The sequence below is a fragment of the Nyctereutes procyonoides genome, unplaced genomic scaffold, assembly GCF_905146905.1.
Source record: "Nyctereutes procyonoides isolate TBG_1078 unplaced genomic scaffold, NYPRO_anot_genome, whole genome shotgun sequence".
Taxonomy (NCBI): Eukaryota; Metazoa; Chordata; class Mammalia; order Carnivora; family Canidae; genus Nyctereutes; species Nyctereutes procyonoides.
This window is the reverse complement of record NW_026575041.1, coordinates 6,255,044-6,271,452: the sequence shown is the minus strand read 5'-3', so window position 1 is coordinate 6,271,452 and position 16,409 is coordinate 6,255,044. Positions and strand designations below refer to the sequence as shown.

General features: G+C 41.5%; 2 protein-coding genes across 4 annotated transcripts in view; one reads left to right on the top strand and one right to left on the bottom strand.

Moving 5' to 3' along the window:
- AAMDC (adipogenesis associated Mth938 domain containing) overlaps positions 1–4,249 on the bottom strand; it is a 38,068-nt gene extending 33,819 nt beyond the window's left edge. For all 3 annotated transcript variants that reach the window (XM_055320455.1, XM_055320456.1, XM_055320457.1), the window contains exon 1: positions 4,161–4,249. The gene's annotated coding sequence lies outside the window, so the exon portion shown is untranslated. The remainder of the gene's footprint in view (positions 1–4,160) is intronic.
- A 288-nt stretch (positions 4,250–4,537) lies between these two features.
- The window catches only part of RSF1 (remodeling and spacing factor 1), a 158,727-nt gene continuing 146,855 nt past the window's right edge, over positions 4,538–16,409 (top strand). The window contains 1 exon segment of the mRNA XM_055320465.1: positions 4,538–4,896. Coding sequence (XP_055176440.1) covers positions 4,710–4,896 — 187 coding nt within the window. The 5' untranslated portion in view covers positions 4,538–4,709.

Genomic DNA, 16,409 nt, shown 5'->3' with positions numbered 1-16,409 from the left:
AAAGATAGTAAGACACGTCTAAAAGTGCTTTCTTAAATGAGTAGAATTCTGCTGCAACAAAGAATTCAATTATTAGGAAAAGAACAAAAAATGGCTGGTTCAAATCTTGTTATATTACACTTATCTTTTTTTTATTTTCTTATTAAACTATCTTGAAGAACACTGATTCCTATTTCTGTTGACAATAGCTTTTTCTTTACATGTAATATATCTAGATGTATTAACTCTTTAAAAGGTGAACTTCAGGGACACCTGGGTGGCTCAGCGGTTGGGTGTCTGCCTTTGGCTCAGGGCATGATCCTGGAGTCGGGGGATGGAGTCCTGCATTGGGCTCTCTGCAGGGAGCCTCCCTCAGGCTGTGTCTCTGCTCCTCTCTCTCTGTGTCTCTCATGAATAAATAAATAAAATCTTAAAAAAAAAAAGTGAACTTCAGTGGTGCCTGGGTGGCTCAGTTGGTTGAGTGACTTAACTCTCATTTTGGCCTCAGGTCATGATCTCAGGGTCATGAGGTGGGCCCCATGTGCTTGGGCTTTGTGCTCAGTGGGGAGTGTGCTTCTCTTCCTCTCTCCCTTTGCCTCATCCCATGCGCACACATGCGGTCTTTCTCTCTCAAATAACAAATCTAAAAAAAAAAAGTGAACTTTAAACAAAGTTAGACTGTGTGTAGATAATTTAATGCTTGTTTGAAGGCTACTTGATGGCAGTAGCAATAAATTAATTATGGATTTTTCTTTAAAGCTCCTCTATCTTTATATTCTAGCCTGATATATATATAACTCAATTATTTAACTACATAAATTGGGACTAGACTCTTGTAACCTACAACTTTTGTTGGCCTTGAAAGGCAAAAAGAGATGGTGGTAATGTGAGTGTCTGTTGTTTATTTTCTTTTCAAGAACAGACTTGTGAAGGTATGATCTATATCTTTTAGTAAAACATTTATCTTTTGGGCGGATATAACTTTCTGACGCCCAAGGACTTTGTTCCCATGCCAATCTGGATTAGAAAAGGCAGAAACTCTAACCTTATTTATCAGTTCCTCTTTGAATCACAGTGTGAGGATTGAGAAAAGAAAACTATAGTATAAGGCTTTCTTTTACTATGTTATTTTACAACCCATGGAAGAACAGGAGGTGAGATACTGTAATAGCTGAAAGTGAAGACCCAGAAAGGAAGGGGAGGTAAGGGTTACAAAATTACATAATTAAAACTTCATTTGGTTGAAAGTTCTATCAAAGTTCATTCACAAGTTTCTTTCTCTGCTTCACAAAGATGTAATTTTGTTTAATATTGTGTATCTGCCTTTTATTTAAAAGGATTGAATTATATAGCAATCTTATCAAGATGGGTTTTTTTTTTTTTGTATCTTTCTGTAAAACTGTTGTTAAGGATGTATTCTTGGTTAGATTTTTCTTAAGCTGGGGTCTTCAGGTCCCCAGATCTAAGGATATATACTTGGCACTCTGAGAATTCCACCAATGTTTTAACTTAGACATGTATTTAAGCAGTGTTGCTTAAAAATAGCATTTTACTACACATTAAATGAAAACTTCTTTTGCTATGATAACTCACAACCATAGATATTTTCCTAAAGTAAGATTTTAGTTTCTTTTTTGTTTTGTTTTTTTTTTTTTACATTTTTATTGTGGTAAAATAAACATAAAGTTTACCCTTTTAACCATTTTTCAGTGTATAGTTCAGTGTCATGAAGTGCATTCACATTGTTATGTTGACTTTACTTTCTCATGGTACTATATCTTTTTTTTTTTAGATTTCATTTATTTATTCATGAGAGACACAGAGAGAAAGACAAAGACAGAGACAGAGGGAGAAGCAAAAAAAAAAAAAAGAGGGAGAAGCAGACTCCCCACAAGGAGCCCAATGCGGGACTCATCCCAAACCCCAGTATCACACCCTGAGCCGAAGGCAGACGCTTAAACTGCTGAGCCACCCAGGTGTCTCCTCATGGCAGTATTTCTCAAAATGGAATTTTCCAGAGTATTTGAGAAATCAAAAAAAAATTTTTTTCCCTTTAAAAAGAGTCTGTGCCCAGTAGTTGTTTATGTCACTCACATGTGGAATTTAAGAAACAAAACAGAGGATCATAAGGAAGACAGGAAAAAATAAAACAAGACGAAATCAGAGAGGGAGACAAACCATAAGAGACTCCTAATCATAGGAAACAAATTGAGGGTCGCTGGAGGGAAGAGGGATGGGATGGGAGGATGGGATAATTGAGTGATGGACATTAAGAAGGGCACCTGATGTAATGAGCACTGAGTATTATGTAAGATTGATGAATCACTGACCTCTACCTTTGAAACCAATAATATATGTTAATTAATTGAATTTAAATAAAATTTTAAAAAACAGAAAAAAAGAGTTTGTGTGTTACTCAGGATAAGGAGTCAATATTCTAGATTATAAATTCCACTTAGAATATGTTTTTCTCTTCTTAAAAAATTTTTATTTGTGTGTGTGTGTGTGTGTGAGAGAGAGAGAGAGACAGAGAGCGAGCAAGAACAAGCATGAGGGGGGAGGGGCAGAAGGAGAAGGAGCCAGAGAATCTTAAGCCTACTCCAGGCTCAGCACAGAGCCTGAAGTGAGGCTCAGTTTCAACAATCCTGAAATCAAGAGTTGGAGGCTTAATGGACCGAGCCACCCAAACATCCCTAGATTTTTTTCTCTCTTGATAAAAATATTTTTTCTTTCGATAATGAGAATGATATAGATTATGTTTTTTCCTACAAATATAGAACAAAATTCAGTATTTGTAAGCATTTTCTCTGTTCCCAATTATTTGCCTATACTCTGCATTTCTTTATCTTCCTTTAATAATAAATTTTCCGATTTTACCTGGTTGACAGTACACCTTGTTTCAAATTCTTAAATAGGTGCTATGTAAGTGTTAACATTTAAAAAAAAAAGATTTACTTGACAGGGAGAGCGAGAATACACGTAGAGGGAAGGGAAAAGGCAGAAGGAGAGGGATAAGTAGACTCCCCGTGGAGCAGGGAACTCCGCGGCGCCCCCCCGCCTCCGGCTGAGCAGGGTGAGGGCGAGGAGGCTCCATTCCAGCCCCCCCCCCCCCGGCCCCCATCATGACCTGAGCTGAAGGCAGATGCCTAACTGACCCACCCAGGCTCCCTGGTAGTATGTAAGTTTTAAATGCACGTTGAAAATTCTGGCTCAAGGTAGTAAACTGTATAAATTATAGCTGAATTCAATCTAAATTTTAGAAATTCCTTTGTGCAGCAGTAGTAACTAACATTTTAAAAATAGTTACAATGAATGTGGCTGGGCATTGTGCTGATCAATTTATTGTGAATAGCTAGTTACAACCCTATAAGTACCGTTATCACTCACGCTTCCCAGAGGTTCAAAGAAGTGAAGAATCTTCTGCAATGACCTGAAGCAGTTGTTAGGACCCAAGTCTGGCCGACTTCTAACGCTCAGGCTCCTAACCATAATGCACCTTGCATCCCAAGTTGCACATTCTACTTTGCATGATTGATGGTTTTCTGAGACTCTTGGTGGGAGAACGCTCACTGCTGCCCCCAACGAAGCCGACCCTGTGTTCCAATTTCTTTGCTCTTGCACCAAGTCGCGTATCCTCTTAGTGGAGTCCTAGCCCACCCTCCGACCCTGGTCCCCTATAAAGTCTCGTCCCCTCAGATCCTCGTTCCCCTGAGTCTCTTCCCCTCACCCCCTGGCAACCACAGCAGGGCCCTGCCCCCTCATAACTAGGTCTGCCTAAGGAGCTGGCCCCTTCAGACCGTGACCTCCTACCAGGGCCCCAACTCCTCAGACAGGTGATACTCGCAGAGCCGTCTCCTCGGCCTCCGGTCCCGCGAGCCCTCAGACCCTCTTTTCCAGCACAATTGTGATTCTTGTACCCCAGGAGACAGCAGTAGCCCTCAGCAAATGCTCCGCAGGCACTTCTCCTCACGAAGGTCCTCTCCCAACCCCCGATTAAAGGCACCTCTCTACCTTTCCCGTTTCCAAACGTCTCTCAGAATCGTGGTAGGGTTTGTTCTTTTTTTTTTTTTTCTTTTCTCTCCTTGTTCTGCTTCTTATTCACGCTCCTCAACTTCCCCCACGAGCTTGTGGCCCGGTTTCAGATCCCGGAGGTTCCCCCCCTCAGCCCCCCCAAAACTCACCCAAAGTCCTCTCTTCAGCCGAGTTGCGATCCCAAACGGCTCCGCGCTTTACCTCTCACCTCTGGCGGTTCCGGCCCTCTCCGCGGAGCGCTCCCCCCACTCGCCCCGCCCCGAAAGCGCCTTTCAGCTAGTCGTCGCCCGAAGCCCCGCCCCCTCCAAGCCTATTGGCCACTGTTCCTAAGAAGTCCCGCCTCCTCAGCTTCCAGTCCTCCTCCCGGCCCCGCTTCCCTTGTTTTCATTCCCCCTGTCACACGAGGCAGTGGCAAACCCAAGGTGGGAGGGGCGAAGTGGAGGGAGGGAAAGGGGGGCGGAAAGAGGGCGGAAAGTGAAAGGCACAGAGGGCCTCTCTTTCCCCAGTCTGACTCGGTTCTCGACTGCTCCGAGCAGCCGTTGTATTGTGGGATCGCGGCGCCGTGCCGGAGACGCTCGGATCCACGGGGGAGCTCACTCACTAGCGCCTCCTGTTGTCCGCAAGGCTGCTCTGCCATTCCTCGGAACCCAACTCCCTCCACCGCCCCCATCGCCTCCTCCTCCATCCTCCAGTTCAAAATGGCGGCGGCGGCAGCAGCGGCGGCCGCGATGGCTCCTCCGGGCTGCCCGGGTTCGTGCCCCAACTTCGCCGTAGTCTGCTCCTTCTTGGAGCGCTACGGGCCGCTGCTCGACCTGCCCGAGTTGCCGTTTCCCGAGCTGGAGCGGGTGCTGCAGGCGCCGCCGCCGGACGTCGGCAGTGGAGAAGGTAAGCGAGGGGCCCGAACGCCCGGCGGGAAGCGGCCCTGGCACGCTCCTTCCCCCTGCTCTTCACGGACATCCCGGGCCTCCGCGGCTCTGTCCTTCCCCCGGGGCGCAGCTCCGGCCGGCCCGGCTTCTCCGCCCAGCCCCCAGGGTCTTGGGCAGCGGGGAGGCGGGGCAGAGACCCCCTAGGGCCACTGGGCCCGGCGCCGAGCCGAGGTGGGGGCGTCGCGGCTTAGGTGTGGGCTGGGGGCGTGGAGCGGTCATTGTGCTGGCCGGCCGCCCCTGGGACTGCTTCCCGGCCGCAGGGGCCGGTCCTCCGCCCCTTCTCCCCCTGGGTGGCGGGGGAAGGGGAGCGCAGGTTCCGGCCAGCTTTGCGCTTTTCTCCTCCTCCCCTCCCTTGCTTCTTCCCCTCCTCCCACCATCCTCCCCACCGTCTCGGGGGAGGCTGGGCTCGTCTTCTCGGGGCGCCCCTTTCTCTCCCTCCACCTGGGTGGGCGGGGGCCAGCGGACACTTCAGCCCTCCCTCCCTCTAGTGGGAACTCCCCCGAGAGAGTCGCTCGCGTCTCTCTTCCCTTCCCCTCGAGGGCCGGTTTAACCCCCAAAACTCCTTCCTCGGAGTAGGGAGGTTTGCTCCTCCCTCATGGGAGCGGGTGGGGGGGGGGTCCTCCTCCATTCTTGCTTTGGGGGTCGAAGTCGGTTCAGCTTCTCCACTTTGGAGGCTACAGGGTTAATTTTTCCTCCCCCATAGTTTTCCTCCTCCTTCTCCCCACCTCCCCCCAAATAATAGAAAAGCATCTCCCCACTTTTCTAATCCCTTCCCCCTTCATCGTGGCAGCGAGGCTTAGGGGAAGAAGTCGTCCTCCCATTTGCAGGGTGGGGTGGGGTGGTTAGTATGTAGGCTGGAGGAGGGGCTCAGACGGAGGGGGAAACAGTTGAAGAAGGTGCTTGTTGCTCATGTTTCTCTCTCTGGTGCTGCTGGTCTATTATTGGTGTTCGCAAGTGGTGCTCCTTCCACATAAGGCCACCGCGCGGGTGCAGGGCGCATGCTCTGCCCGGCCCCATTGAAACTTCCTGCTGCTGCTGCTGCTCCTGCTGCTGCTGCTGCTGCTGCTGCTGCTCCTGCTGCTGCTGCTGGTTCTTTCGCCGGAGCATCTCAGCGCTGTGCCTGCTGCCTCCCCTTACACTGATCGCGTACATTTCACCCCTTATTTATTCCTCATCCATGCCTCTCCTTTCCTGGCATATTTCTTCTCTTAGAGAAGGCCTTTTGTTTTTCTGGGGTTTGTGTGTGTGTGTTTTTACCCCCTGTGTCTGAGCATTGCCTTTATCTGGGAACAGCCCTTAGCTGGGGAAGAGACGTTTCCTAAATAGATTTTTTTTTTTTTGGTTCGTATTAGGTTGCTAACATAGTTTTTGTATAAGACAGATAGCTGTTTCCTTTCTAAGAAAACAAGGTTGCTTTTTCAATTCTCCGTGGAAGTGAAGAAGTTTAACAGAATGTATTTACATTGCTAGAAGGGCTCCAGGTGTGAAGTTTTCAAAATATTAGCTATAGTGAAGATGATGTTGTGGCTACCAAAGACTCAGATTAATACAGCACTTACTGTACAGGCCTATATTTTTTCTTATCTATAGCCCAAATCTCTTTCTGCCCTTAACAAACTGGCATATGAAAGGGTAGTTTTTATTATTAATTTGAGAGAAAGAGTATGCACACAAGCAGACGGAGGGGCCGAGGGAGAGAGAGAGAAAGAGAAAGGGAAAGCAGGCTCCCTGTTGAGGAGGATGGGGCTCTATCCCTATCTCATTCCCCCCGGGGATCATGACCTGAGCCTAAGGCAGACATTTAACCAACTGAGCCACCGAGGCCCCTCTAAAAGAGTAGTTTTTTTCTTTTTAAAAGATTTTATGTATTTATTCATGAGAGACGTAGAGAGATAGAGGGAGAGACACAGGCATAGAGAGAAGCAGGCTCTATGCAGGGAGCTGGAAGCAGTTTTAATCCCGGGACTCCAGGATCACGCCCTGGGTGGAAGGGAGGCACCCAACCACTAAGCCACCCAGGCGTCCCTAAAAGAGTAGTTTTTTAATGTCATGTAAAATAGGAGTGGTAAATTACATTAAATAAAGACTTCCTGCAGCATTTCTTTAAAAGTTAAGCTTCCCAGTATAGTTATTTTATTACCAAATTGCATTTACATTCAAGTTTTATAGTAGTAGTCACTATGAAGTAGAATGCCTTAGTGAGCTGTGTTTAGGATAGTTTTGGAAGTGATACTAATATACGAATCTGAGAGAAATTTGGGGAAAAGGATTGCTGGCAAATTGGAATTTGCTGGGACCAAGTTGAAAGGCAGGTATAGACCTGTGATGGCATTGTATTCTGGGTGGTATACAAGTTTTCTTGTCTTCCATTCCTTTTAAGTATTTCGGCTGTTGCATTTGGCTTGTTATAGAAAAAATATCAAGGTCAGTTTAATAGTTCATGTTACCTCTCTATCTAGAGTTGAGCAATGATCACCAGCTAAGTGAAAACTGAGAAATATTCTGGGCACAGAGATTATACCAGTGGGCTCAGCCAGTGCATTACCATTGGTAAAGCATCTATAATTGGCATTTGCATCTATAATAATGGATCTTCACATAATGTGATCTAAGAATAATTATTAAGTAATGTTACACAGTTCAACATACTTGTCAAATGAAAAGTCTGTGCAGGTGAAATGCCATTACTGTGCTGGGAAAAGATTTTCAGGCCTTTGATGATGGTTAACTTACTTATAACAGTTGGATGAAGCAATTCTAGTCCAACTAACAAAATTTGAACTGAATCTTTTTGGAAAGGAGTTGTGTACTAGAAAGAGTTAAGATTTAAAAAAAAAAAGAAAAGAAAGAGTTAAGAGACATGAGACATGAGTTTTAGCACAGAACAGTATTATATAAGTTGTAGAGCAAATTATTTAATTTCTATAGACCTTGTCTCTTGAGTAAATAGAGATAATATCTGAGGATCAAATGAAATATTTCAAAAATCCTTTCATAAACCAAGCTCTTGCAGTATTCTTGTATTACAAATTTTATTAAAGATGTTAAATTTTTAACATGTGAGAATAGGGGTATGAGCAGAGGTATTATATTTAGCTATTATGCTCTTTGGGAAAAATCTTTTGTTATAATCAATTGAGTTTTGCTCTATATAAATGAGCATTTTTAAAAGGCAGTTCTTAGTGCTGCTTAAAAAATCCTAATTTGTAAAACTTTTGGTTTTTCCTAGTGTGATTATCCGTTAAAAGGTGCTTTTTTTAAAAAAAATTTTATTTATTTATTCATGAGAGACACAGAGAAGCAGGCTCCCTATGGGGAGCCTGATGCGGGACTCTGTCCCAAGAGACTCTGTCCCAAGATTCTCGGGGATCACAACCTGAGCCAAAGGCAGACACTTAACCACTGAGCCACCCAGGTGTCCCAGAGGTGCTTTTGAAAGTATATTCTTGTGAGTTAAACTGTTTAAAACCTTTTACCTACTCACTTTTTGTCATAGGTATGGCAATATTATGGCATCCTTTGGAGGAAACTGTAGTTCTCTCTATATTCCTTGTTTGAGCACTTTATGATCATTTCCCTAAAAATCTGTTGATAAGTTTTTATTTGGCATTGTGGCTTTAGCTTAGAATTCTTCTTTCATCCCCTAGAGAGGAAATTATTAAATTTAAGTTTGAATGATATATTGAGCATTTACTATGTACAAACATCATTTCATTCTTTGTTCTTTGAGGTTGGTACTATTAATTCTTTTTGGCAGGCATAGAAACTAAGGTTTAAGAGATTGCTTTAGTTGCCCAGTGCCCAAGGTGATATATAGTTATTGGTAAAATCTGATTTTTTAAAAGATTTATTTATTTTAGAGGAAGGGAGAGAGCTCAAGAGTGCTTGCTTGGGTGTGTGTGTGGGGGGGGGAGGGTAGGGGCAGAGGGAGAGAATCCCTGCTGAGCATGGAGCTTAACTTGGGCCTCATCCTGAGACCCTGAGATCAAGACCTGAGCTGAAATCAAGAGTCAGATGCTTAACCAACTGAGCCACCCAGCACCCCTAAAATCTGATTTCTAACCTAGATCTGAGTCCAAAGCCACAAAATTATACCTAGCCACAGGGCCATGTTTCCTACACTGCACTAAGATACCTCAAGGTATTGCCACCAACTTACAGAGGTGCTGTGTGGTTGTTTAAATGTTCAAGGAACAGATAGCAGGACTTGACATCTCTTGGTTGTCAGGAAAACTACTAGCTTTACACAGTTCCTGATTTGAACCTTAGATTGTGCTAAGTTCCTTTGGGTGATGTACCTTTGTGAAGTTGGGTTTTGGTGGGTTTACTGTAACAAAATGTAAATGCTGCATGAAAATCAGTGAGAAATAGGAAATAAGAATAGCAGTGTCCAGTTTGATTCCAAGGTTTGAGAAGTTGTTCATATTGCCTAACCATAATATGCATTCTGTAGGTAAGTAAGTAATTGCGATTATTTAAGAATGAAGTAAAAACTTTTTTTTCAGCTAAGGTAGATCAGTTTTTCAAGTTGCTACTAACAACTTGATAAGTGAAGCTGTTAGTGTTTCTTTGCCTCCTGCTGTTGTTAAAAAAGTTACTGAAATACTGAGGGTGTTAGTTTGGAAACTTGTGCTTTAGAGACTATCACTGAGTTTTGTGACCAGAAAGAAAGGAGTACTATGTCCATTTTGACTTTATTTTGTAGAGAAGAAAACCCAGGTGCAGAGATTGATTTCAAGTGTATGTAGCAACCCATTGGTGCTATTCAGGCCATTCTTTTCAGAGTCCACCTGTGTGCTGAAACCATCAAGAATGAAAAAAAATTAGATTTCTTGTTGATTTAAGTTAGAATAGGAAAAGGGTGTGCCGGCTAAAGTGTTTAAAAAAATTTTTTTTCAAAGGAATCTCTACACCCAAGGTGGGGCCTGAACCAAGAGTTAGTTGCTCCACTGTCTGAGCCAGCCAGGTGCCCCTGAAGGTGTTGGTTGATCCCCACTCCCTCACAGTCTACTTTTGCCCCCCTAGTTCTGTGCTATGCATGGACCTCCCCATCTTCTTCTTGACTACAATTGGATGAATGGAAGGTATGGATACAAGTGAAAATGGACATTGACTTTGTGAGATTACCAACAGCCAAGGCTCCCATGTGTCTTTACTTTACTTCAGAGGACATTCTTTTTCAAGAGGAAAATGAACTTTTTCATTCTTTAAAGGTAGTCTTTGTATAGGTATTGGTTGAAAAGTTAATTATATCTAATAACAGTCTAATAAGGTATGTGTGGATAATGTCTTACAGTTCCCCTATTGATTGACTGAGTTATTTATATGGTATTAAATGAGTTGACTCAATTTTTAGTTTGAATTATATCTAAGATTTTATTTTACTAGTGCACTTTTAGTTTCGTGGTTTTTTTTCCTCATTTTTAAATGATTCAAACGTACAGCTCTTACAGTCAAATGTCAAGTACAAAAGAGTATACCTTTCATATATAACTGGAGTTATGACTGGAACTCCTACTGGTGCTAACTGAATTGTGTGACAGTTGTTTTTAGGTGAATTCTACAAAGTAGAAAGTGACTTTACCATAACTGAAGCTACCATCTGTTGCTTTAAGCAAAAGATCTTACTGGTGCACATGCCAAGAGTTATGTCAATCCACAGTGGTAGATTGCAGGAACCAGAACCTGTTTTAATTGAAAATGTCCAGTTTGGGCTCTTCTGTTTTTTGAATAAAGAAATGGTCTTTAGACATTTATTAGAAGGAAAGATAGAAATGTATTTCTTTTACATAATTTTTGGTATATTAACAGATTTGAGGTATCTAAAAGTTGTGGAGGTCTGGAGGGAGTTTGCTGATATTGTCCAAGACAGAGGATTTTTCTGGCAAAATTGGGCTTGTTAGTGCAAATTGACTCACTTATTTTTTAATTGCTAAGACGTTTCCCTTGAAATTTATCTGTTTTAAAATCTCTGTTTAAAAGTTAAGCATTTATTAGTTACTTCATTTACTTAATATGTGTATTGAATATCTGCTGTATGCTAAGTGCGGTAATTGCTGTGGGAATTATTTTTTAAAAACACATTAAAACCTGAGCTTTCTTTTAAGGATTTTCTAATCTAGTAAGAAGTAGCTAAGTTGAGCTTAACTTAAAGTCACCATTCAGAGGCTAATTTTTTTCTCTGAAATTTTATCAAGTGTAGTAATAGTCTATGAATTCTAGCCTATAAATTAATATACTAAAAATATCTCTGTGACAATTTTATGGTGAGATGTACAACCACATGCAGTGTGGAAAAGTAAGAACAGTTCAGACCCAAAGTACATTTTAACCTGACTCCTATTCAAGGAAGATGTTTGTGTGTGTTCCTGTATTTAAGAAAATTTCTTTGACTCTCTTCCTGATGAATATAATCTTTCTCTTTTTAAAAAGATTGTTTTTATTGGATGCCCGGGTGGCTCAGCGGTTGAACGCCTGCCTTCTGCCCAGGGTGTGATCCTGGAGTCCCAGGATCGAGTCCCATATCGGGCTCCCTGCATGGAGCCTGCTTCTCTATCTGCCTGTTGTCTCTGCCTCTCTCTCTATGTCTCATGAATACATAAATAAGATATTTTTAAAAATATCTTATTTATTTACTTGAGAACCCTTTTGAGCAGGGAGCATAACTTGGAACTTGATCCCAGGACTCCGGGATCATGACTTGAGCCAAAGGCAGATGCTTAATGGACTGAGCCACCCAGGTGCCCCAGTGTATATAATCTTACTATGTTATGCCTTAGTATTTTTTGTTTTGTTCTGCTTTTCTGTATGGTAGATCCCATTATTAAAGGTGTCGGTGTGTGTTCTATTTTCTTTTTGTGTTAGAATTTTTATAGTATTAAATACTGCTTGAGAGAGTAATCTGGGGCTTCATCTAAAAATTGTTCTTTCAACAAACGGTAATTGATTATCTACTATGTGCCAGGCACACTTATGCCCTGTGGATACATTAATGAAAAATAGAAGATGTTGCCTTTATGGAGGTCATAGTTTACTGGCAAAGATAGACAATGAAGCAGTAAGTTGGGTTTAAAAAAAATTATATGGACAAGTAATATGTGCACTTTGTAATGATGTATATTTTCATGACCTTTTAATGTAAAAGTTTTGCTTTGTGTTTATTCTATCTATGCCTTCTCCCCTATATTTGTATATGTTTATCTTAATCATATTCTGAATGATAGGATTATAGGTTTTTCTTTTTTCTTTTTCACATTTGTACTAATTATGTACTACTTTGGTAATAATCAAAAATATATATATTTAAAAGTAGTCTTCTATCAAAAAGTGAAAATGGATGAAGGTGGTCAAAAGGTACAAACTTCCAATTATAAAATAAATAAGTCATGGGGATATAATGTACAGTTTGATGACTATATTTAATGATGTTTTGTATAATGGAAAATTGCTAAGAGAAAAGCTCTCATCAGAAGAAAAAAATTTGTAACTGTGTGGTGATGAGTGTTAACTAGGTTTGTTGAGTGATCATTTTGAATTATATACAAATACTGAATCATTTGTTCATCTGAAACTAATATGATGTTATATATCAGTTATTTTTTTTAAAGTTCAAAAGAAGTCTTCTAAGGCTTTTTATAAAAGGAAAATTGTTTTGCTTCCTTTATTTGCTTTTAATTATAAATTACCTCTCACGGTGAATATTAGCATCATCCACTCAAGACACCCTGTCTGAAACTGAGGAACCATCTTACTCTTTAACCTCTGGCATACTTTCTACTTTGTTCCAAATCTTGAGTCTATTTCTTTATCCTCTTTTATATTCAGCTTCAGTTTTCTATCATTGTTGCTATTGTTTTAGTCATACTGAACTGCTTGTAGATTTCTATAGATACAAAAGATTATTGCATATCTTTATACCTTTTCCTTATCCTCCTACTTGAGTTGAATATTGACTCCCAATCTTCCCATGTCTGCTCACTGTACTACCCACCATTAATCTGCTCTTTAAGCATCAGGTGCTCTGTGAAATTTTTCCTGCTTCTTCTTCAAGTTAAATAACCACTTTGCCACCTCACCCCAATGAGCTCTTTGGATTTTATAGAACAGTACTTGTAAACACCTTTTGCACTCACAGCCTAGCCTACAAGACTGTAAACTTCATTTTTTTATTTTGGGGTTTTTTTTAGAGAAGGGGGGATGGGGCACAGAAAGGGGGAAAGTGGATATTCAGCAGGCTCCATGCCCAGAGTGGAGCCCACTCAGGGCTTGATCTCAACAACCCCCTAAGATCATGATCTAAGCCCAAATCAAGAATCAGAGGCTTAACTGACTGAGCCACCTAAGCACCCCAAGAGAATAAACTCCTTGAAGGCAAGAATAAATGTTTATGAAATGAATAGTTGTTTCCCAGTTCATTATAGGACTGTGTTCTATTCTAAAATGTTTTTTACAATTGAATCTTACATGAACTCTTAAACATTTGCCCAACATATGAGAATGAGATTCTTTCCATTGCTAGTTGGAAGTAATTGGCATACTGGTTAGTGCTAACACTTGAAGTAATCAGATTTCACATCCCATTAGATGTAATACTGTATGTAAGATGATTGCATGTAGGGGTGCCTGGGTAGCTCAGCCGGTTAAGCAACAGACTCTTAATTTTGGCTCAGGTCCAGGTCTCAGGGTCATGAGATCGAACCCTGTGTAGGACTATGTGCTCAGTTAGGTGTCTAATTCTCTCCCTTCCTCCTATGTCCCTCCCCCACTCACACACTCCTGCACACATGCACTTTCTCTAAAATAAATAAATCTTTTTTTTTTTTAAAGATTTATTTATTTATTCATTCAGAGAGAGCGAAGAGAGAGGCAGAGACACAGGCAGAGGGAAAAGCAGGTTCCATGCAGGAAGTCCGATGTGGGACTCGATCCTGGGCCTCCAGGATCACACCCCGGGCTGCAGGCAGCGTTAAACCGCTGTGCCACCGGGGCTGCCCTAAAATAAATAAATCTTTAAAAAAATAAAGAATGCATGTAATTGGAAGCTATGACCTAGTCTGTGATAGTCTAATGCAGGGGTGAGCAAACTGTAGCTGTAGGCCAAATCTGGCACATTGATTGTTTTTGTAAATAAAGTTTTATTGGTGCACAGCCATGCTAATTTGTTTACATATTGTCTAGGGCTGCTTTCACACTAAAGTGTCAGAAGCAAGTGATTGTGACAGAGAACATATGGCCTTCATGAGCTACAGTTTTGTTTGCCCCTTCACAGGAAGAGTGCTGATCCCTGTTCTAGTGAAGGGATTGAATGATTGTCTCCAGGTTTGAGAACTGTTTTAGAACTAGAATAATACAGATTTAGTGCCTAGAGTGTCCTGTGAATGAAAATAATACAGTAGTAGTTTCCTCAATATTTATCTAATTCGACACAATTCTTTAACTGTTACTCTTAGGTGAATCTAAAAGCTTTTCTGTTAACAGGGTGAGGACATTACATTGAAGTAATTTCTTTCAAGGATATCTATGGCTTCCTCTGCCTAATTGTCATACTTCAAGGCTGGGATGGGGACCAAGTGACATAGTAATTGACAGTAATGATAAGAAAAATGTAATATTGCTGTTATACTGGCCTCAGAGTCTCACCCAGGTGGGCTGGTTTTAAGATCTCATTTGGAGGTAGAGCCCTCAGTTTTTTTTTTTTTTTATTTTTTTTATTTATTTACGGTAGTCACACAGAGAGAGAGAGAGAGAGAGAGAGAGAGAGAGAGAGAGGCAGAGAGGCAGAGACAGGCAGAGACACAGGCAGATGGAGAAGCAGGCTCCATGCACCGGGAGCCTGACGTGGGATTCGATCCCGTGTCTCCAGGATCGTGCCCCGGGCCAAAGGCAAGCGCTAAACCGCTGCGCCACCCAGGGATCCTGAGCCCTCAGTTGTTGGTCAGGATAAGGTTGGGTAAATGGAGATGCCATCTACTTAGATGGGAAAGAATATATTTATTGAATGTAGTACTTAAAATAGGTTACTCAGAACAGAGGGTTGGGGGAGAACATTCTAGAGAATACCTTGCTTACTAGGGTGAAATTGTGTGTTTTGAGCATTAGTCAGTTTCACAGGCAAAGTGCATAGTGTTAGTTTATAAAGCTTTGGCACTTAGAATACTGGATATGTTAGGGAATTTTATTTATTTATGTAAATTAAGTAAGCCAACATGGGAACTTTAACTCAGGACTCTGAGATCAACAGTCTCATGCTCTGCCTATTGACAGTCAGCCAGGCACTCGTCAGAGAGTTTATTTTGATATTTTTATTCCTTTTGTCCTGAGCATCCTCACAGTTGACTCTGCAAATAAATGTAATTGCCATTTCCTCAATGTGTAAATATTAAAAAAATTTTTAGGAAAAAAATTAGAATGAGTTTTTTTTTTTTAAGATTTTATTTATTTATTCATGAGGGACACAGAGAGAGAGAGGGGCAGAGACACAGGCAGAGGGAGAAGCAGGCCCCATCCAGGGATCCCCCAGAATGAGTTATTTCAAATTGTAACTTGCTTTTGGTGTTTGGGTTTTGGGGATATAGCAAGATTGTAACACATTGGAGAATTTGTTTTGTTTTTAAAGATTTTATTTATTTATTATTAATGAGAGACACTGGCAGAGGGAGAAGCAGGCCCCGCACAGGGAGCTTGATGTGGGACTCCATCCTGGGTCTCAGAATCAGACCCTGGGCTGAAGGCGGCGCTAAATCGCTGAGCCACCCGGGCTGCCCAAGAATTCGTCTAATAAGAAATACAGTGGAGTTTAATTTATATTCCCATTTAAAGGCCTGCCAAGCTGTAGTTTATTAAAACCGTGAAAGAAGCCATCTCTAGTAGTGCTAACTTGGGTCTGCATTTGAACCCAGACATTCCATAACATTCTTCATTTTAGAGATTTTTTTTTTTGGTCCTATAAATTTTGAGTGATCTTCTGGTTTGTCTTTCTTTCCATCTTCATGGCCTTATCATTTTATAATTTTTATCTTCTGTGCTTATCTGGTTTGATTTATGGTGATAACTATCCATTTTCCTGCCCATTTTCCCATATTTCAGACCTCCCTTTTCAACCTTAATTATCTTCTCCATTTCTGTCTTTTTTAGAAACAAAAATTAATTATGTAAATACAAAAATGAGGATCTTTGGAGTATATGGTCTCTAACATAATTTTCTCTCTCTCTTTTTTTTTTAAGATTTTATTTGTTTATTTATTCATGAGAGACACACAGAGAGAGGCAGAGACACAGGCAGGGAGAGGCAGGCTCCATGCAGGGAGCCCGATGTGGGACTCCATCCCAGGACTTCAGGATCACACCCTTGGGCTGAAGGTGGCTGCTCAATCACTGAGCCACCCAGGCGTCCCTCTAACATAATTTTCTAGGTTACATAAGTGCCATTAGTAATATATATTTTTTAAGATTTTATTTATTTATTCATGAGAA